This window comes from Athene noctua, chromosome 1, assembly GCF_965140245.1.
Source record: "Athene noctua chromosome 1, bAthNoc1.hap1.1, whole genome shotgun sequence".
Classification (NCBI taxonomy): Eukaryota; Metazoa; Chordata; class Aves; order Strigiformes; family Strigidae; genus Athene; species Athene noctua.
In genome coordinates, this window is record NC_134037.1 from 77,698,744 (window position 1) to 77,721,577 (window position 22,834).

Below are 22,834 nucleotides of genomic sequence, written 5' to 3' on the forward strand. Positions count from 1 at the left end.
GTCATTCACAAGTCTAATAAGATTTTCCAAAGCAGTTCTTGAGCAAACAGTTGTCATCCCACTGCTGTTTCTGTTTTCTTGTACCCAGAAGTTTGAAGTGACTTTGACCAACTGTTTGTAAGATACTGACTGCTTTATTTTAGGTCAATGGTTTTGCCAACAGCTGCTCCACTGTAAAACTTCCCATTTACTGGGGAGTGAAAGGGGGAAAATTATAATAAGGAAGGTGAGAATGAGACTCCGGTACCTCTGAGCAGTTAAATGCAATGGCAAAGAACCCAGCAGTGTCCCAGGGAAAGTAAATGATTTAACCGCATGGCTGCCTACCTCATTACACAGAGAAATATATTCTTGCAAGTTTTGCCTTCATTCTATGCTATGAGGAGTAGCAAATCCCTACATTTCATACAACAGCTGTTACAGTGAATTTATGAAGTATATACTCTTCATCTTCCTCTGTACCATCCCTGTTTTTTTTTCTTTAATCAGGCATCAGCAAAACAGGCATGATTGAATCTGTTTTCTAGCTTCTCCATCACTTATTTATGTATGTCTGCTCTGGGGCTACAGAAGATGGTGGGACATGTGGGAGAGCTTTTGCACACCACTGTTTCAAGATAGTACTAGTATAAATGGCACTGATATAGCAAAGTATCTTCCCACAGGCACTAATTAAAAAGCAATAAGCTCACTTGAGAGGTGTTTGCTTCTGTTTCTTTCCTTCAGTACTCAATGCACTGCTTTTCTCCTTTCCTCCCTGATTACAACTACACATTAAAATCTGAGACAAAGTAAAGGTAGGGGAGAGAAATTTTTGTTGCTCTCCTGTGCATGCTTTTGTATAATGAGTTTTAGCTAAAATTTTCTGACTAAATAGCCTTATTTTTAGAAACTTGGCTGTGCAAGAACTACTTATTGACAGAAGCCTGAGTTCTGAAAACAGGCTACTGACTTGACTGCCAGTTTGTTTGTGATTAAATATAAACATTTTGGATATTTTCTGTAAAACATTAACTTCTCTTATCACATACCCATCCCTGTCAGGGACTGGTATTGCATGTATGTAAATCGCATATTCCTATGCAAACATACAAGGTTAGCCAGATTATATTCTGACAGTAGAGCAAAAGCAAAATCAGTACAAGCAAATGGAGATACTTCACTTTGCTTGTAAATAAGATGCAGACAGCTGACAGAGTGCAGAGTACAGATTAGGAATAAATATGACCTCAGAAGTCACCAATAGGAAGAGAAAAGAATGCGAGGAGAAAAGAGAGGGCATTTCATTTTTTATTTATGCCTGTCAAGAGCTATCCTTTCACTTCCTGTAATTCCTAATTCTCTATTGTCTCTTTGCTTATACACCTTGCCGCTAGGTAGACATCAAATACAGAAACTTCATTTGAGAGGTAAATTCCTCAGTGCCTAACAAGGGAGCAAAAGTAGGTTTTACTACTGAGGAACAAAGGACCCACTTCTTGCTTTCCTGCTGAAAGAGATGGGTGAAGAGTCTAAGCTTAAGGACTGATCCATATCCTATAACTCTGCTTCCTATAAGTCTGTAAGTCTCCTTGGTCTCCAACTCTCAGAGATAATGTAACTAAATTCAATAAAGTGCATTTCATTAATTGATTAACTTTTAATCGAGACTTTAAACAGGAAAGAACTGCCTGTTCATCCTGCGTAACAGGATGCTGAAGATCCTACTCTGTTTTTTGTAAAAAATGGGCTTTATTCTCATGAGTAAGCCTGTAGATGTAGGAATACCAGACCTTTAAAAAGGCTGCATTAGGTACTGGTAGAAGTTTAGACAGAACAAGTTGGAGCTCAACAGAAGCTACAAATGTATCAGAGAAGTGGGGTCAGCTGGCCAGTACTGAGTTCCTGACCGTCTGCTTCTGGGGTCCAAGCCAGCAAGTTAGATATACCAGAGTTAGCACCCTGTGGTATATCTACCCTACGCTGCTGTCTGCAGTGAAGAGGTATATGAAAGCTGGCTAAGGTTTCTCTCCCTTATCCCACAGTGGATTTCAATATCTGAATTCGTAAGTCATTCTCTCCTCATGTGTGCTTATTATATTCACACACAGACACCCAGGGTATAAAATTTTTTTTTTTTTTCCTTTAGAAATACAAATTCTGTGCGAATGTAAAGACTAGGTAAACTGCTTATCAAGAATTTCACTGATATTTCACAGAGAAAGAAAAGTCTTCTTGGATAAATAAAAATACTCTCTCATTAAATCTCTAATTCATGAACAAAGGAAAACCAAGTTCCTGATGGGTTGAAGAGCAGCACTGGTACTACAGAAGGAACAAAAGTAGCTTTAGCATTATGGTAGCTTATCTGTTTAGGGAAACCGTATGTTCTGAAAGTGATACGCCTGGTCCAGAGGAGGGAAGAAGATAGATGGCAAGTACAATACCTTTAACAGATATACTTTACAGTGGGATTTACAGCATCTTTAGAAAGTGTTTTACAGCTGACCTTTCAGCACCAATGGTGAAGACAATGCTGGCATGCATCACTGGGGTTAGGAAGCACAGCTACAAGCACCAACGTGGGATGAAGTTGTGCTTTGCTCTGTAATCCATGAGGACCATTTCACTGGCAAACAACTGGCTAGAAAATGAAAATGAATTCCCAAATCCAAGTGCAGACAGGTGGTGACTAAATCTAGGAAGCTAAATTACCATTTTTGTAAATCTCTTGGCATAGTTAATGCCAGATTTACTTTTCTCACAAGAGAAATTTTCAACTCCATCCTTGTTATGGGCACCTGAACTGAAAACACATGTGTAGCAAACAGGTCAATTTAACCAAAAGGTCTACTGTTCCACATAAGATATTCTGCTACAGGCAGTCACAGTATTAGTAGGCTGTGGTTTGTGGCTTTGTGACGGTGTTGAATAACTGCTGCAGCAAATGATATTATTTTCTAAACCATATTACAAATATAAAAAAATCATGGTGAAAGGTTTCTACCACAATACAAAGACAGGAGAGGGTTCTTTCACCCAAAATAATTTACAAAGGTGATGAAGAGGAGTGTAAAACTTTTGAAGATAAATTTTTCACAGAGGATTAAACTTGCTCTTACTTTTATGGGTAAGGATAAGGTATAGCTTCGCTCAAGTCAATTATTACAGATCTAAAAGTTTCATTGTAATGTAAAAGAGCTATACGTGATGGAGAATAAGGCCCTCTGTCTTTTGTGAACTTTCAAGCTCTCTCTCTCCCTTTATTCAGTTACTAAAGGCTGAAATGAATAATACTCTAATATTTTTACAGTACATCATTAATTAACCATGAAGGAATACTGTATATTTATGTACACATAAAAAGAGCCTGTGTACAGTAACATAATGATTTTCAAACCATGAATAAATGTGGTTCATGTCAGTAGGCTCTTCTACTGAAAGAGAAGATCAGGTTCAAGACCACCTGACAAACCTGAATATACATAAGTCTGTGGTACCCAACAAGGTGCATTCCAGAGTCCTAAGGAAATTGGCTGATCCTAAGGGAACTGGTCAAGCCACTCTCCATGATATTTGAAAAGTCATGGCAGTCAGGTGAAGTCCTTGGTGACTGGAAAAAGGAAAACATTGCACCCATTTTTAAAAAGGATAGAAAAGAGGATCCTAGGAACTACTGACCTGTCAGCCTCACTTCTGTACCTGGGAAGATCATGGAACAGATCCTCCTAGAGGCTATGTGAGGGCATATGAAGGAGGGAGGTGATTTGAGACAGCTGGCATGGCTTCACCAAGGGCAGGTCCTGCCTGACGAACCTAGTGGCCTTTGATGATGGAGAGACAAAGGAAGAGCTACAGATGTCATTGATCTGGACTTCTGTAAGGCCTTTAACATGGTCTCCCAGAACATCCTTCTCTCTAAGTTGAAGAGATATAAATTTGATGTGTGGACTATTCAGTGGATGTGTAATTGGTTGGATGATCGCATCCAGAGAGTAGTGTCCAATGGCTCAATGTCCGGATGGGTATCAGTGATGAGTGGTGTCCCTCAGGGGTCCGTATTGGAACCAGTACTGTTTGACATCTTCATCAATGACATAGTGAGATTGAGTGCACTTTCAGCAAGTTTGCAGAGAACACTAAGCTGATTGGTGAGGTTGACACAACTGAGGGACAGGATGCCATTCAGAGGGACCTGGACAAGCTTGAGAAGTGGGCACATATAGACCACATGAGGTTAAACAAGGCCAAGTGCAAGGTCCTGCACATGGATCGGGGCAACCCCCAGTACTAATACAGGCTAGAGGATAAAAGCATAGAGAGCAGCCCTGCAGAGAAGGACTTGGGGGTACTGGTGGATGAAAATCTGGACATGAGCTGGCAAAGTGCACTTACAACTCAGGAAGCCAACCATAACCTGGGCTACAGAAAAAGAAGTGTGGCCAGTAGGTCAAGGGAAGTGATTCTGCCCTCCTACTCCCCTCCAGTGAGACCCCAACTGGAGTACTGCATCCAGTTTTGGAGTCCTCAAGTACAAGAAAGACATGGACCTGTTGGAGCAGGCCAGAGGAGGGCCAAAAAAATGATCTGAGGGATGGAACACTCCTCCTGTGGGGACAAGCTGAGAGAGCTCCATGGAAACCCTATTGCAGCCTTTCAACACTTAAAGAGGGATTATAGGAAAGATGGGGACAAACTTTTTAATAGGCCGTCTAGTGATAGGACGAGGCATAATGATTTTTAACTAAAAGATGATAGATTCAGACTAGATGTAAGGAAGAAAAGTTTTACAATGAGGGTGGTGAGACAATGGCACAGCTTGCCCAGAGGTTGTAGAGGCCCCATCCATCAAAACATTCAAGGTCAGGTTGGATGGAGCACTGAGCAACCTTATCTAGTTGAAGTTTATTTTTCTTACTGCAGGGAGGTTGGACTGGATGATCTTTAAAGGTCCCTTCCAACCTAAACCATTCTATGATTCCATGATAAAATAAACAAAATGAAGAGACAAGAAGGTTCTTGTTTATTATACAATAACCCTGTAAACAGCTTGTAAGTCTCTCTGTATCAGTCTTTCCCAGCATCATAAAACAAGACTGGTGCGTGAGGAAAGCCATAGCCAGTGGGACCCCCTGCAGATACAAGTTACTCTGCATGGATCTTGTTGTTTACATGATTTTACACTATACTAAAACTAGATTGTAACTGTAAAAAAACATAGTTGAAGCCAAGTAAAGTGCTCTTCTAAATCCAATTCACATATCTGTTGATATTTGTCCAAAAGAGACTATCCTGATGTGATTCTCTCCAAATACTCCCAAGCTGAAATTTTATTCTGATGTAGACCTGATGCTAGTTGTGACAGAGACCTCTTCCCTCATAATCTTAATTTGAAAGAGATTTTACGTGCACACTAAACTCCCCACCCTCCATAAAGTCCTCATCTCTATCAGCATTATCCCTCCTCTCTTGAGTCTTGTTTGCAAAGTAAGATCAAAGGGATAGGCAAGGAGTTGCTACGGACCGTCATGTCCTTTTTCATTCCATATTGTTGTGGTTTAAGCCCAGCCAGCAACTAAACCACACAGCCGCTCTCTCCCTCCCTCCCAGTAGGATGGGGGAGCGAATCGAAAGAGTAAAAGTAAGGAAAATTCATGGGTTGAGATAAAACTAGTTTAATAATTGAAATAAGATAAACTAATAGTAATAAATTAGAAGTAGAAGTAGAATAACAAGAAGAGATAAATAAAACTCAAGAAAGACAAGTGATGCAAATGAAAACAATTGCTAACCACCAACCAACCAATGCCCAGCCTGTCCCTGAGCAGCACCCTACCCCCTGCCAACTTCCTCCCCAACTCCACATGCTGAGCATGACCTCATATGTTATGGAATATCCCTTTGGTCAGTTGGGGTCACCTGTCCCGGCTGTGTTCCCTCCCAACTTCTTGAGCACCCCCAGCCTGCTCACTGGTGGGGTGGGGTGAGAGGCAGAAAAGGACTTGACTCTGTGTGAGCGCTGCTGAGCAGTAACTAAAACACCCTTGTGATATCAACACTGTTTCAAGCACAAATCTAGAACATAGCCCCATACCAGCTTCTATGACAAAAAGTAACACAGTCCCAGTCAAAACCAGCACACATACGGAGATTGATTACAAGTAAATTCATAAAAATTTTAGCAGGATAGCTGAGGTTGACCTAAGGTTGTAATGGACCACAAAATAACTTATTTTTCCACCTGTATGCTTCCTATTTTTGCACAAATATGAGATACCTTGTTATAGGTGTGTTGCATTCTGCTGAGTTTTAGCTGTATATGGAGTACAGCTATAAGAGAATGGCTACAGATATAATGGAACTAGGCAGAAAAATTCTCATAATTACATTTTATATTTAGGGGGCATACTTGGGAGATTTCATCCCACATATTTGAAGGACAAAGACAGTAACCATGTCAAATACCGATAGATATAAATTCCATAAAATATCAAAGCCATTGAAAATAAAACATATTAAAAATTGTGTAACAGCAAGAATGAATAAAATTAATCCTCTCCTTTTTCCACTTTATTCTACTATATTTTGTTTTCAGGAGAACTAAGGTTTCTATATCGTTCCACTAGATTCTGCAACCATATGGTCAAATGGAGAACACAGTGACTAAGTGATAGACTTCCAGCCTCAACAATCTGCATTCGAAAAGGAGCAGATCCATATGTTTTTCTGCTTCTCCTTTTTTGTGTGTGTGTGTGTGTCCTACACCAGTTGCTACAACACTTGTCTTTTTTGCCTACGACATGGCATTTGGGGGAGCACTTTGTACACTGAGAGTTTATGTTCTTGACAGTACAGGAAGCTTAGAGTTTACTTATTAAAAAGAGCCTATTCCAGAAGTTAGTCTACTGTCTTAGTTTTCATCAGTAGCTTTTGGATTTATGCACACTGTATAACTGGAGAACAGTTATGTATAATTAAAGTACATATAGACCCGTAAGTCTAATACAAATTTTTATTCTAAGTGGGATGTATCTATTTACAGTAAACTAGTGCCAAGAACACTGTGGTCAAATTTTTTACAGGTCTAGTGTCTGAAATTGCTTGTTACACATTGCTGAGGCCCATTAAAAGTCAGTATCAATGGCATGGAGATTTGTAATCTTTTCTTTATCTTTAACATCTTATTTAAAATACTGTCAAAGTATCACTTAAAATACTGACAAAGACTAGGATCTGGACCAGCTGTTTTCACTGATCATGTAAAATATTCCTTCAGTTGAAAGAGTAATAAAAACAGGATCTACTGTTTTATAGGTGTTAGTAGTTTTATGCATATTCCATTCATACGCGCTTTGTACAGAAAATCCTTTCTGCAAGTAAAATTGCCAGACAAGAGGTGAGACTGTTCATGCAATATACTCTAATAAATGAACTGCATCGCTCCTAATATGCTTGATCACATCCAGTTTTAAACGTTTGGCATAAACAGTACTTCACTATTTGAAGAAGAATCTTTAAAGAGGAGGGAGCAGTAAGTACACTGCTACATTTATTCTCATTTGTATATTGTTTATGGGTCTCACATAAGCTTATTACTGTAAAGGGAAAAAAATCAGGCACTGATTTGGCTCACTAGCCACAGTAGCCCTTCTTTTTTGAGAGAAGCCCCCAATTCAATTTCTCGCTGGAATGGATTTTTCACAAATAAGGATAATCCTTCATTTAGTGTTTACACACTTGGTTACCTCTTAGAATTCTTCCCTGTCATATCAGGTTTTAAAATTTTATTTAAAATTGCCAGAATTCATTTATGCATTAGCTGGTTTTATTATAGTTATGGACGAGCTAGCATTCAACAAATTTAGCATTAGGAAAGGATAGTCATGATTTTATCAGAATATAACAGGACCCATACCCAATTTTACCTTCATTTTCTTGTGACGTGTTACTGTTCATGCAGAAATATAGTCAGCCAGCACAAAATGAGTATCGGTACTGGCAAAAAGCAAACTATTTATTTTTGACTCTCTCACCTCCTCCCTCCCCTTCTCACCTAAAAGACACAAACACTCAGGCCCCCTAATTAATTTTATCAGAGAATACAAGGAAAAATGGATCAGAGCTAACTACGTGGCCTCCCTAAAGTATACAGGAAGATTCTGCTCACTGCACAAATTTAGATTCAAGTATATCAGTTATACTTTAAATAAGAAAGCTATAAAATGTCAGTTCTCATTAATGGAGTTTACAAATTGAGATCTGCTAAAATGAAGTAAAAACAGAAGAGAAACTTACAAGTCAAGCTGAAGGAAAAGCTTTCCAGTGGAGAACAAATACTTTAAATAAAACTTCACAATTTGTAGAGTTAAAAAATGCTTACAAGTTAAAACAACCTTAATCTATTTCATTCTACTTGAAGTAAATAAATTTCCTCTTTAAATTATTGCTTTGCCAAATGCCAAAGTCAGAAATCTTAGCCTTCATCAGTGAGCTTGGATTTCAGAAAACAGCTTTTTACATTTGCAAAATGCATCACTGAGGCAGAAGGGGACAGCAGAACCAAAGAGGTGACCTGCTGGCTCCCATTTCTCATCACAACCTCGTCCTGCGTTCCTCTTAATTGGGTTAGCCCCAGGGATAGGGTGAAACAAGGTCTAACATACTATAACATCAACTGAATAATTATGAATGCATGTTAAGGAATTATTATCATGAGGTCAAGACCCACAAGCATATTAAGAGAAAAATTAAAAAAATGTCTCTTGACACTGTTCCAAAACTCTTGAGACTGAGGAAACATTAGTTTATTTTTTAAATCCATCCTCAGTAATCGTGTACATCACCATCAAGAATTGACGAGATTTTCTGCATTGTCTTATACCAAAAATCCATGTATGACACCACATAATAAATACACTGATTAAAATGCAAGTAAAAAAGTGAAATAGCAAATACAGCTATTGCACAATGGAATCACATTTGCTTACATGAGTTGGTATTTTAGCTTTTGTTTGTTTTTCCTTTTAAGGACTTTTAATATTGTGCAACACCACAGAGCATTTAAATATCCTTTCCTGTTAGACCTGAATAAAAGCAACCCTCAACTTAGCATTTTACAGCTGACTGATTTATATCCTATAAGGCAGGAGATGCATAAACTGTTCCTTCTGATGGCACCTGACTGCATTATTTTAAATCTATTTTACTTCTCTCCAAAAGTACTGTCACACTTCAGGCAGAGGCTTAATCTGGTGACTTGATGTCGACAGAAAGCTCCATGACGGTCAAGACTCAGGCAGGTAACCAGACAGCCTTTCACTTTGGTGACTGCTTTTTACAAAATTCTATTAAATTATTCCTAACCTCATTTAGGAGTTTGGAAATTTTGGCTCTGAACTAAAATAGATAAATCTATAGATCCAGAAGAGACTGAATATTCAAACAAAATTATTTTTCCACTCTTAAGCACCATATAAAACACCAGGCAAAACTTGGGTTAAGTATATTCTTGTCTATTTGCCTGAGTTTGTTAGTTGGAAAGAAAGCAAGCAATTAGACCTGACTGAAATGAAAAACCTGACTTCAGGGGAATTAAATTCTTCCATCTGAAACTAAATTTTTAAAATGAAGCAAGTCAAAATATACAGAGTGAATATTAACACCCAGAATGAACATGTTGTTCAGACAAGGACAGCACAAAATTGTACAACCTCTTAGTCACACAGGTGGTGTGGGAGCAGACAGCCAAACCGTAACCCAAGAGGACTAACATACTTCAGGGAAATATTTTTTGATATTCTGAGAACATGCCCTACCATCTATGACGTCTACATTGGTAACGGACAAATAATGCTACCCTTGGTTAGTATTTTCTTTTTCAAAGTTAATGGACGTTACTCTCGGCAACACTCCTGGGTAGGGATGAAACAGCAGTGTTTTCAGCTGGCTGGCTACATGCAGAGCTAGATTGAATAAAGCTAGCAAAAACAACTCTTGGTGCTCTTTACAGGAACCTGAGGCATCAGCTAAAATGCAGTGCCTTACTTTGAAACATGTAGCTTCTGCCAAGCTGAGATGACTTTTTTGACAGCACGAGTGGTGCTTATGGAAATAGACATGCAGTACATACTGATTCTAATGAATACAGCTTGAATTCCAGTTTAAAAAAGCCATAAAATCTAGAACTTGGGGATGTACAGACAAATTCAAAACAATTGCAAAATGCTTCCATCACAAACAGCTGATGAGCACATGCAGCTCAAATCTAAGTAAAAACAGCACTGATACTCTCTTTGCTCATCTTTTATGACAGTGTGCACACCTATCTTAACCAGAAAGGGAGACTGATCTTGGCAAGTATAACCAAACTTAGTTTGCTAAAGTATCACCATGAGTAGAGACAGCACAAGAACAGTTAATGCTTGTATCAAGCTAGTGTACAGATACCACAGTTTAGGAGCGACAGTGCAGGAAACTGCTTTTAAGTATTGGTAAAAATAGCAAGGCACAGTCTGAGCACAGGGTACTAGTTAAAGCTTGAGCAAGACTATCGTTGTAAAATCTGCAATGTTTAAACTTGCCATCAATGCCAGGAATTTCAAGATGGGATCGGAAATGTTTTTATAGTTGCAGTTAGTGTCCTTATCTTCCTCCCAAAACAGTAACATTAAAACCCTGTATATATGAACAACATGAGGCTTAGATTCAGGTATTCAGTGGTTTTGGCTAAATAGATTTTGGAGATCTCAGCCTCTCAGTATTGTTTGTTCTCTGATTGTTTTAGGAGACGTAACCTGAAATTTTGTTTTAATAAAAATCTTTCCATGGAGAGATTTCTTTTTTTAAAATCTAATGCTATCAGATATTTTATCAAGTCAAATATATTCAACTACTTCTTGCTTGAAAAACTTAATTAATTAATTCAGTGTGTCTATGTCCAAAATTTGTGCCATTTTAACTATGCCATTTTAACATCATTCATACCATACAGTAACCCTATGATGGCTGCAGTTGTACATGTAGCTTAAAAAAATTGCTTATACCAGGACAGATTGTTCTCATTTGTAACTATGTGAATTTATAGAGTTGTGAGGTAGTTGTACCGACTCTAGGAAGTATATTGCTTTGCCTACAAAAAACTTTAAAATCTTCTTTCCAAAGTATTTTCCCTTGTCTGAAAAGTCTATGTGTATTGTCTTGACAAAAGCAGGCTAGTTCAGTTAAATTGACTTTTTTAGCTGAATAGACTCCTAGAATATTTCTCTGCAAGTCAGTTCCAAAATATGCTTCATACTTATTACAGAGCCCCCACAATTTTATTTCTGCTTTTAACAAAACCAGTTAAACCATTAAGTAGTAAATCCATGTTCCAAACTCTTGCCAAAGAACGGGTTCTCCAAATAAAGTCTAGAAAATTTACAGGGTTCTATGTTTATATTTGTTTAGTTAAACAGAAAAAAACCTCAACCCTCTTCTAATATAATGAAGTTCTTAACACAGAAGCATTTGCTATCAAAAAACCCAAAACAAACATAAACCCCTTCTATATTCAGGATATACCACTGAACTCAAATGGCCTTTTTTCCACATAAGGATCAAGCTTTAAACATAAGGCAATTACTACAGGGAACCAAGGATGTCTTGTTTTGTCCAGATGCTTACAGCAGAAAAATTTAAATGAATACTAAAAATGTATTTGTGGATTACTAACTGTTCAACACCCCTGAGAAGAGGGGGAAAACCTTCATTAGAACACTGCATACTTCTATAAACCATGGTAGTGGTTCTATCATGTTAAAGAGGTTTTATACTAATGAAGCTCTAAGCAAAGGTTTAATGAGTTTGACCTTTAATACCTTTTAGATCACAACTCTATCCAAACAAGTCCAATCAATGTAACTTAAAGTTAGATGATATTTCAGTTACAGAAGTCTGAGTTTTTACTTATATTTTGTTTAAATACCCTAAACGTTTTTATTAACTAATTCATTCCAAAACCAGAAAAAACCCCACAGCCTCAGACATGAGGCAAAAATGTACAGATTTGGAGAGGGTTATTCCACAGTGACGTAGAATAGAGACCTGTTTATAGTTCTTTTAGAGGTAAACAGCTACTTTAATCTGTTTTTAATTAACCAATTTAATTATCAGCAATTAAACCCGAAATATTAATAATAATAATAATAATAATAATTTAGAAAATGCATGAGTGTCTTAATAGCGATGAAGGTACATGCTTAAGAAAATAGTCTGCTATATGCTACTTATGTACCTTAAGTAAATATGGTTACTTTTTCCTCCTAGGCCAGCTGGTGCGTTGGATATTGCAGCACCTTAAAAATCAGGAAAAAGTTACCAAACCTTTAGAATTGTTTAATATTAATCATTATGAAAAATGTTGAAATAATGTAGTGCAAGCATGAGCTCTCTGTACCCACAGCTAACTAAGGAATAATACTGGGAAGACAGACGTTTGGCTGTGTTTTAATAAAGAAAGCAAATTAGGAGTGTTATGCACTGGGACATCTGAATCTCAGTGGCAGCTGCCATATTAAAAAAACCCCACTGTCACAGTCCAAGATTTGTTTGTACTGTAATACATTCCATCAACACATCCACAGCACATTACGGTCTTAGTAGAAAAAAGGATCCAAAAGATATATAGATATTTATATATAGGGAGACCAAGAAGGATTTACCTACACATGCAGCTTAAGATGTCAACAGAGTAGATATAGCTCCAATGTTTAAAATGCTGACAAACCTTCATTGTATCTCCTTTCAACATAAAAGGCTAAGAAACTTTAGAGAGAGGGCCTTCCTTTGTAAGGGGAGGAGTTACTCCATGGAGAGAAGGCTGTCTTTACACACTGTTAAGACAATGATGGCAGAGCTGCCAATCATCAATATGACAAACAATGTAAGCCAAAAATATGACAACTTTTCATTTCACTGGCCAACATGACACCCTTTTGCAGTCATATTGTCTGTGCAAATGCAAGCAGAGGGAAAGAGCGGTCCCTCTCTGGTTACATTTTTGCCCCCAAGATCAGCTCAAATTAAAGTCAAGTAAGGCTTACTTATCACATGTGTTGGTACTCTCTGAGCTATGTGTATACCTGATCCCTTGCCACCCAGTGGTAAGTGATACAAATTTCTAAGGATTTCAGAAGTAAGACTTACAAAATACAGGGTCTCTTTATCAAAGGATCCTTGATTACAGTTCAGAGAATGTGCAATGTTACACAAAAGTAATTCAAATGCAACAACTATTTTGGAGAAAACGGGTGTTACCCTGGGAATGGTATTTTTTACTAGTCCCAGGCTTTCAGTGATATACTGAAATATACATTAGGGGTATTTTCACCACTCTGTATAAATATCTGAAGGGAGGATGTAAAGACAGAGCCAGGCTCTTTTCAGAGGTGCCCAGTGACAGGACCAGAGGCAATGGGCACAAACTGAAACACAGGACGTGCTGTCTGAGCCTAAGGAGAAACTTTTTTACTGCGGGGGTGACTGAATGTTGGCACAGGTTGCACAGAGAAGCTGTGGAGTCTCCATCCTTGGAGATATTCAAAGGGAAATGGTACTGAGCAACTGGCCCCATGTGGCTCTGCTTGAGCAGGGAGGTTAGAGCAGATGACCTCCAGAGATCCCTTCCAACTTCAACCATTCTGTGAGTCTGTACTTCTGTGATATCACAGCAACTGCGAGAAGAGAATACACTAAACACCATGTATATTCCTAGGCACACGTCTATCTTCCCTGGCAAAAAGGGTTCATGAGACATTTGGTTCAGACTCATGTAAAAGGTAATCTGGAAATGCATTTGGTAACTGTTTCCCTTTTCATTTATGACTGTTGTCACCCTGACTGGAGAAACCCACTTTAGGCTCCACATTAAAGGGCAGTTTTATTTCACAGCATGATTTGAAGTGGTACATAACACTGAAGTAATTTTCCCTCTTTCCAATAATTGTGGGTTTTTTCCAGCTTTTAAGACACTTTATAATGTGTAATCTCACTGAAAACACATACTGCAGTAAAGATTATAAATCATGCACATACATCTCAGAGTTTCTAATAGAATTACAAGTTAAAACATACTGTCTTATCCCATTAAAATGAAAAAACCCCCTATATGTTATTTTTTCAACACAGAGGCAAAGCTGTTTCCTTTGCAAAGTTTATTTCGCATAGAAGAATTGCTGTTCCTATCTTTTAGAATGAATGGAATAATTTTCTTCATAAATCAAGTATGCATTTATTTTCATTTACTGTATATACATAAATTAAAAAATCAATGTCCAATATAGTGAAATTTCACTTAAGGAATATTGGAAAAAACATGAAAGAAGTAGCCAAAAGCCTGAATAAAACTGTATCAAGTCTTCTGAACCCTCCCAACTCTCTTCAGATGGAGTTTAGCACTTTGGAAGTCAGCCTCAATAGTAGTGTCACTATGTAAGGCAAGTGCAAGAATGAGGGTCTCCTTAAAGGAGTTCAGTGTGAATTGCAACTCAGAGCCAAAGAAAGAAGTGGAGAAGAAAGAATAAAATGGTTATAAAATAATTTTGCAGTCACCCAATGTTGAACTTTCTTACTGCTATAAGTGACACAGTATCTTAAGCAGTCCTCAGGCACATTTGTTGAAGTAGCCTCCCCAGGGTATGGCTGGATTTAGCAGAATCTAACATATCATCAAAGAAAATGGACTTTTAAAGGTAGAAATGTAGGCATAATTTTTTTTTTTTCTTCTGATATTCATATTACTAAAAGCAATGAAGACATTGGCTGAGAAATGGCAGAATCAGACTTGTAGACCCCATGCAATCATTCTTTGGAAAGTTCCACCAGTAATTCTGGATTCTGGGTCAGCTTATGCCCTGTACCAAGTCACTGCAAGCAATGGCAGAGCAATAAGGAAAAGTGGATGACAGAAACTTCTTATGAGGATGGCACCTGTGGAACTACAGTAAAAATATTAAAAATAGAGGCCTCCGTCAGGCCAATTAGTGATAGATTCTCCTTTGCTATCCCTTTCTGACTTACTGGAAACTGTACAAACTGTCTAATGGATATGATAAATCAAGGATTTGTATCTACTTTAGCATGGAATTGGGCATGAACCGCAACCACTTATTATCATAATATAGGTCTGCACTACGAGTCTCAGCAGTTCATATTCAGCAGGTCTGACACCATCAGATCAGGTCAAGAGAGAAACGAGTGCACAAAAGAATACATTTGCCTGTGTAGCAGGTGGGGAGAGGATCAGAATATGCCTAATTTCTCTCTGTCATCCTGGCACAGCTGGTCTTGGGCTACACAACAGAATAATATCTGTATTCTAAGATGTTCCCTCACTCTAAAAAACACTAGTTTGCTGGGAAAAATAAATAAAAAAAAAAAGCTTATGAATAAGTATGCTGACAATAATGCAGGAGGATTTCCTCAATCTGTGGAAACCCTGGAAAAAAATAGTTCCGAGAACTCTTTACTGGTCTTCTCAAAACAGCATTGACATCAGTGGCCAGTGGTGGTAATTTAGATGTCAGAACTGAGTCATTTTTCATTATTTATGTAGAAAGAAGCACATATACTGAATACATATATTTTCCTGTAAGTACTACTTTTGTCAGCCAAATGCAGGGAAATTAAGCTATTTTTGTACTAACACATTCATTAGCAGGGACTCAACAATAAATAATTGCTTCACATTTGTTAGTTTGACCAAGGAGCACACATTATTATGGTAACTTTCCTATGCACAGTATTCAATAGAAGTATTTTAACACACAGTGTTTGTCATGTGCTAGCTAATATGTATCAAAAAAATGTTTATCGTCACAGCAAACACATAATTTTGGAGAGACAAATACCTGTCATCCAGTCTCAAAAATTCAATTGCATTTTTACTATCTCCCCAGCCTCTGAATGAGATCACGCTTCATCACATCGCACTCCACTGGGTGGAGTTTATTTTGCAGTTTAGCTTCAAAGGACAAATTGATTTCTTGTAACCTGCTTGCAATATTACTCCAGCAGCAGTAACCAGCAGTGGGGAGAAGCTGACTTAGCAGCAGTAAGAGCTAGGTAATTGCAGAGGTGCTACTTGTCCCTTTCAGTCAGCCTGGCTCGATGCAGTGAGCGGTACTCCTCTCTTTCTCTGCCACTGAGCCAGGTATACAAGTAATGAATTCCAGGAAAAATATGTGAAATGAAATGAGCAGTGCACTGTGGTAGGATAGGTAGTGCACTGTGGAATGGAATTGCACAATGATACATTAAAAATCCCAATAAACTGAGATCAAAAGTAAACTGCCTTTTTATTTTATATTACTGAAAATCTCTGCTAAGTTAATATTCGTTTAAAAGAAAACACACTCCTTAAAAAACTCTATTAAAACAGAGTTAGGAAGTAAGAATTTGAAGCAAATGACTGTATTAAAGATCTTTGTTTTCCTAGGAAATATGAAAGTATCAAATTCAAAATACTACACTATCATCTATTAGGAAGACCACTTAAACTGGCTATGACCTGTTATTTGCCATAGTGGAAGGCACTGGAAAGACATTAATGCTTTTTCCCTTGCAGAACTCTGATGTACCACACAGCCTATGCTAACTAAATGATAAGCTTTTCATGGTGCCAGAGAAATAAAATTCAGCAAATGTCCATTTCTTTGTTAGTTTTAAGATGAAAACCAATAATGAAAGCAATATCCCTAATATGACAAAAGATGAGTTCTGTGGCAGAGAGAATTTAACATGACCCATTAACTCAGGAGGCTTCTCTGGAGTACAGAGGTCAGGGACAACAGCAGGACAGTATGTACCAGCCACTTAATAAAATCCAGATGTGCTGTTAGTGTCAGAAACTAAGTCTGATCTCAGTTGCACAGAGTTAAATCAGATCCAAATATAATTCCCCATGTCTGAAAAGATCTGAAATAATGATGTGATCTATAAGGAACACTTGAAAACTATAGAAGCAGCTGTGTAAAACACCTTTGGTGTTTGTAGTAGAGGATATATTGAAAACTCAACCAGTAGTACCAAAGACCCAATGTGAAGAAATATCAAATAGTAATGAGTCACAAGTCCCCACAACAGAAGTGGCCTCACCTTAGTGCCAGTGGCTGAGTGTCAAGACCTAAAGTCTATTTACCACACTTCAATCCAGATTCTTACTCCGGCTGAATTTTGTATTATGATAAATAGATACTGAGTCAAACGTTACTGTCTTCCATACCAGGAGTACATCACAGAGTCAGTTACATTGAAAAAGTGTGCTTTATGTGCATAGCTTGGTGTATCCCAGTTTGCAGAATCAAGCCTTCCATTTGCAGATATGCATTTTCCTTTTCATTATAGTGTTGACACTGTGAATGTTAACACTGCTATAGCTCCAAAAAAAGAACTGTAAATGTGACTGCTATAATCAGTTTTTTTGGTGTTTTTCATTTTTTTGCCAGAAAGAAAATCTCAATCATGGCTACTGAAACAAACTGCAGCATCGTATGTATATGAAATATATATTTTTAAAAGCTTAAAAGCATCAAAAAATCTGAAACTGTGTGAATCTAATGACTAAAATTTTCGAGCTATTTGAAGAAAGTTGCTGGCACACTTGTAGGTGGTCTGCATAAGACTCCCACACTACAATCTTTCCAGGCATGCTTTTGTGCTTGATTAATTAGAGAAACTAGGGAGAGGTGATACTTTTGCAGTGACTGATGTTTTCTTATAATTAAATCAGTCTGGCATATATCTCCCTTCAAGTATTAGGTCATGAAATGTTCATAAAACGCCAACCTACGTGTCAACTGGAAAATTACAAATTTAATATTTAGATTGATGTCTTCGGTAAAAATAAAAACAGTGGGCTCTTTAATTTCATAGAAATATGGTATCATAAATTTACTCTGAGCATCATACATTAAAATAATGCTATGCAAATAGGCATGACAGTTAAATAAGGTTTTATTTAGAATAAGACTGGTTAAATGAATAAGTAATATTTTAAAATGTCAGTCAACACACCATGAAAAAACAAAGCTCAATTTAATTAGGTTGGTCACTTGCGGTTTAGGTAGGAAGAGGATTTAACATGTAGAGTAAGTTAAGGCTGCCCAAAGCTTTGTGTGGGTTTTCCATAGGTATTCACGTTCATCTCAATAAAAGAATTAGTGTAACAAATGCTTGCTTACATGGTGCTTTGCTGCTTATGGCACAGAAGAGCTTCTCAGGAAACTTGCTGTGTTGCTGTGTAAAGGTCAGGCACAGTTCATGGTGAATTGGAAAAAAAAAAAAGATCCTAAAAAAATGGTTTTGCTGACAAATCTGTAGTATGGTGGTACAGACAAGCTTTTTTATAGTTTGCTTATGTCAACTTATTTTGACTAATTTCTCTATAAAAGGAAAATAATTGTAGTACCAGTAGAGATGTCTATCAGCAATCACTGGCATAGTCCAGTGGGATTGGAAGGGAAAAATAGAGAGTTGGGGGAATATACTAGCTTGCATGGTTTGGTTTGTTTTGTTGGGGTTTTTTTGTTTTTTAATGTGCACAAAAGTCAAGTGATTGACAGTAACGTTTTCAGCCTGACATAACTTGCCTACTGGAAACTGAAATGCATTGAAGAAAGCAGAGTAGATATAACACACTTGCTGGGAAGACCACACTTTTGCCTAGCATTAATGCAGAGTTGTCTACACTGTAGTGAAAAACAAACAGGGCTCAGTACATATTTCAAGCCTCCTCAACTGGAATTATTTTCTGTCTCCATGGAAGATGGACCAGAAACTTACATGGTTACAAGGCTAGGCATATGCCAAATCTGCACCTAACTTCCATAACCACAGGACTGAGGTAGATGGTATGTATTTGTAAAACAAACTGACTGCTGCATAGCACATTCATGGCAATAAGTGTGCCCACACTGCATTTTGGAAGTCTTCAGGACTGCCAGCCCAAACTACTGGAAGAGCAGACTCACTGTTCTTAAATACCATTTTCCACTCAAATTTGAGAGGAAGAGAGTAATAGATTTTGGTTTGGGGAGAAAGTAATAAGAACCTTAAGTATAAATTATTTTCATAGCCAAGTATTATTAAAAAAATTAAACAGACAAAAATTATAATTTGTTCCTCTGTAAAAGATATTTCCCTTTTCTCTTTTGTACTTTTATGCTAAATTACCTTCTCAAATCTTCTGAAAGCTGGGATTTTTTGAATCAATCCTGAAAATCACAAATGTTTTCACTACGAGTTTCCACCTACTTTCTTTTCATATCTACTGTAAAATATGCTAATAGAGAAAAGAAGTAGCTGCACTCTGCTCATGCAATGGAAATTATCAGCTTGTGTATATTTATTGTATTATTGACCCTGTATTTGCCAAAAGAATGTAGGCTCATGTATATTCCAGACAATCAGATACAAAAAGTGTATTTAAGAATAGGCCATACTGGAACTTTTTACAACAGGGTTTTTATTGTGGAGTTATGAAGAATTATTGGGAGACAATAAACAAGTTGGGGATTTTTTAAGTCTCCAAAATGAATGCTATTTAGCAGATCCTGTAAAAACTGAAGAGTCTGGAAATTTACTTAGGGGTTCTTAATACAAAGAACATAACAATTCTAAACCAAACGACACAAGTGTGAAAGTCATCATTACCAAAAGTGGGAAGCCACTGTGTCTAGCAAAGGACACATGTTGTGTGCTGTCAATGCAATACACAAGGTTCAAACTCATCCAGTGGTAACAACAATGTCTTTCAGCAGCACTGACTGCTTGTATGCAAGCTGAATACAATGTCATCTGTGTTTTTATACATCCTAAACATTACACCATTAGAACTGTACATTTATGGCAACTTCTTGTGTATCTTATATATGATTCAAGCCTATACTAATCATCAATATTTAAATGCAACTTCTGGGAGAAAACAAATCCCTTTAGAAGTTCATTTGGAACACCACAAAATGCAACACTTCCAAGCCTCTGAAATAATCAGAGATAGGTAATTCCAAAATATCACACAAAGCTTGAGGAGGTTTGTTGTTGTTGGAGGTTTCATTGTTTTGAATCAGATGTGTATAAGCATTGCTACAGTTTATTTTTTTTCAATGAGAATATAAGAACTGGGTTTTTAAAGGGTCTCATGGTACTATTAGATGTAAAGACACTGAAGCACTGGGCTACATCAAGGACAGGTAGCTGAAACGAACCACTTTAAACCACAGCCAAAGACAATTAAAACACTTAAATGTGCCAAATATGAAAGCTCCCCCTGCCTTCCTTCAATCTCTAGCATGGTAAGGCTCAGTCTTCTGCAAAACCTAAGCTGCTCATGTAATAAACCCAGTTGACAAACATTGTGATTTATGAGAGAGGAAGGACACTCATTTCTCAAGTAGCACAAGCAGTGAAATTTAGCATCACTTAGACAAAAAAATTCCAAAACTTTACACTACTGCACATTCAAGTCAAACAATACTCTCCCATTTTAGGATGCAAACCAAGCCTGACAGACCTCCTATTAACTTTCTGTCCTGGCACAGTAACTGTCCCTTGATTTTACATGTGGCAACTAGGCTGAAGAGATTAATATTCTCAACTGCCCAGCCACCTAATCCCTCCTTATCTCTTTCCACAATGGTCACAGTCAAGACCTGAATTCAGGTCTTTCTATGGCCATTTGGACAAGTATCTATAATTCCAACTCCTTAGCACCCATGTAGTTGTACACATTGTACATACTACCAGGTTAATCATTAGTCCTTAAAATATAAAGCTAAGAATGTCTTTACAGGATTGGAGGTCTAGTCTGCAATGTGTTCCTTGTGTGTGCGGCAAATAATGGAGATGAGTGAAATTTCCACAAACTTTTGAATTACTCAGTTGTAAGCAACAAGAAAAAAATTAAGTAGAAATGCATATATACATAGCCACACATATGCAAATAGATAAAATGAGATATATCATTTCCATATACTCCAAGAACTTGAAACAAACAAATAAAAAAGCTTACCCTTGCCAATGTCAGTGTTCCTTGTTTACATACACTGCAGCGGACCCTCAGTTTCCCAGGTTTCACAGCTTGACAGAAATTTTTGCAGAAAACATAAAAACTGTTGTAACTAGCTGCGCCTGTCAGGAAGAAAAAAAAAACAGCAAACAACAACATTTGATGTATACTGAAAATCAGTAACAAACTGTCATGAAAGGTTTCTACTTGCCTCTGTAAGTGATAAGTAAAAAACCAAGGCTGACTAATTTTAAGGCCTGAAGACAGCATTGTGATCATCTTATCTTGCCTGCTCTAGTTCTTAATGCCTTTCATTAACTCCACCTTCTTGATCAGTAGCTATAGGTGAACTACACCATCATTTCTAGAAAAATGCATCTTGTCTTGAGTTTGAGTTTACCACTGATGAGCACCAACTGTAAGCTTTGGCAAGTGATGTATGAGATTAATTACCCCAGCTCTCCATAATTTGCATCTTCTAGTCTAAATGTGTCTAGCTGCAAGTTTTAGTGAGTTCAAATTGCATGAAAATGGTTTTGGATGAAATTTAAAAAAATCAGTTTGGCTGATATCACAGCAAGAAAAAAAATATTTAATTTAGCAAATTTAGTTTTATTCATGGAAGACTGGGAACCATTTCTTTATTCTTGCTGGCAGCAGTATAACCTAGCAAAGTTTGTAGACTGCTGCCAAGATATTAGGCCAAGTAATTTTTCAAGGAAAATGAAATGAAATGCATTCTGTTCTGTGAAACTATGGAACAGAAGATGATAAGGAGAGAACTGTGTAAGCCTGGGGCAATGCTAATGAATTTGATTTCACATGCAATCCTGATCACTGTTTTGAGTAAACCACCTTTTAGAATGGCTATTGTTCTTCCTTAGAAAAATGATGGAAGACTCATACAGTGGTTTTCATCTTGACTAGACATCTCCCAGTTCAGAGATTCAAACATTATCAGAAGTTGAACTGCGACCAGAATAAAGTTTTAACAGTTTTCCAAATATCAAGAGGAACAGTTGTGGAGATTTGACCTATCAACATCAACAGTGGTGAACTTTAGAATCAACAGCAGTCCCTTTGACATCAAAAGTTTTTCATTGTCTTCTTCTCCATTCTCCTACCTCTCCCTACATTTGTCAGCAATATACTTTTTACGTATATTTGAATCCCAACATGTTACCGCAGTAAATATTATCGGGAATAAACATGACTGACTTGCTTTATTTTCACATCCTTCACATGATAAGGGTCAGATCCTGTGTTCCGCCAATGAAAATTACTATTGATTTCATGTTACAACTACTCATAGGTGTCCTAACATAAATGTGCAGCTAGTTCCCAAAACTCAACTTCAGAGAATGTCATCCAAAAAACTTTGTTTGTAAGAAAAAGTATGTAGATGTCTTCAAAGAAGATGCACACTTCTGAAAGCAGAAATTTTATAACACTTTTTCAAGTTTTCCGAAAGGTAACCTACATAAAAATACATCAGTGATGTATCGAATATTAATTTTAGTCAACTGATCTATGAAGTGTTTTCATTATGTTTCCCCAGGGAATATTAATCACCACAGCAGAACATAAAGCATAACATAATTTAAACTGAATTCAGTTTTTGTGGAAAATTAACACACATTCATACATTCGCACACAGAGAAACTTTTCATATGAATAAGTGCCACTCAAAAGGCTGACAGCACACTTCTCAGTTCAGTCTAAAACACAGTTCTGAGATCAAAATAGTTCAACTAAAGAGAAAAAGGCTTATGCTGAACTATTTAATATATGGCACAGAGTTGAGAGGTGAATTCA

The 22,834-nt window shown here is 37.3% G+C and overlaps 1 protein-coding gene across 1 annotated transcript in view; it reads right to left on the reverse strand.

The window, feature by feature from the left end:
• Window positions 1-22,834, reverse strand: part of PRKN (parkin RBR E3 ubiquitin protein ligase) — a 746,156-nt gene that overhangs the window by 474,094 nt on the left and 249,228 nt on the right. The window contains exon 5 of the mRNA XM_074899316.1: window positions 21,023-21,141. Within this exon, the coding sequence (XP_074755417.1) occupies window positions 21,023-21,141 (119 nt within the window). The remainder of the gene's footprint in view (window positions 1-21,022; window positions 21,142-22,834) is intronic.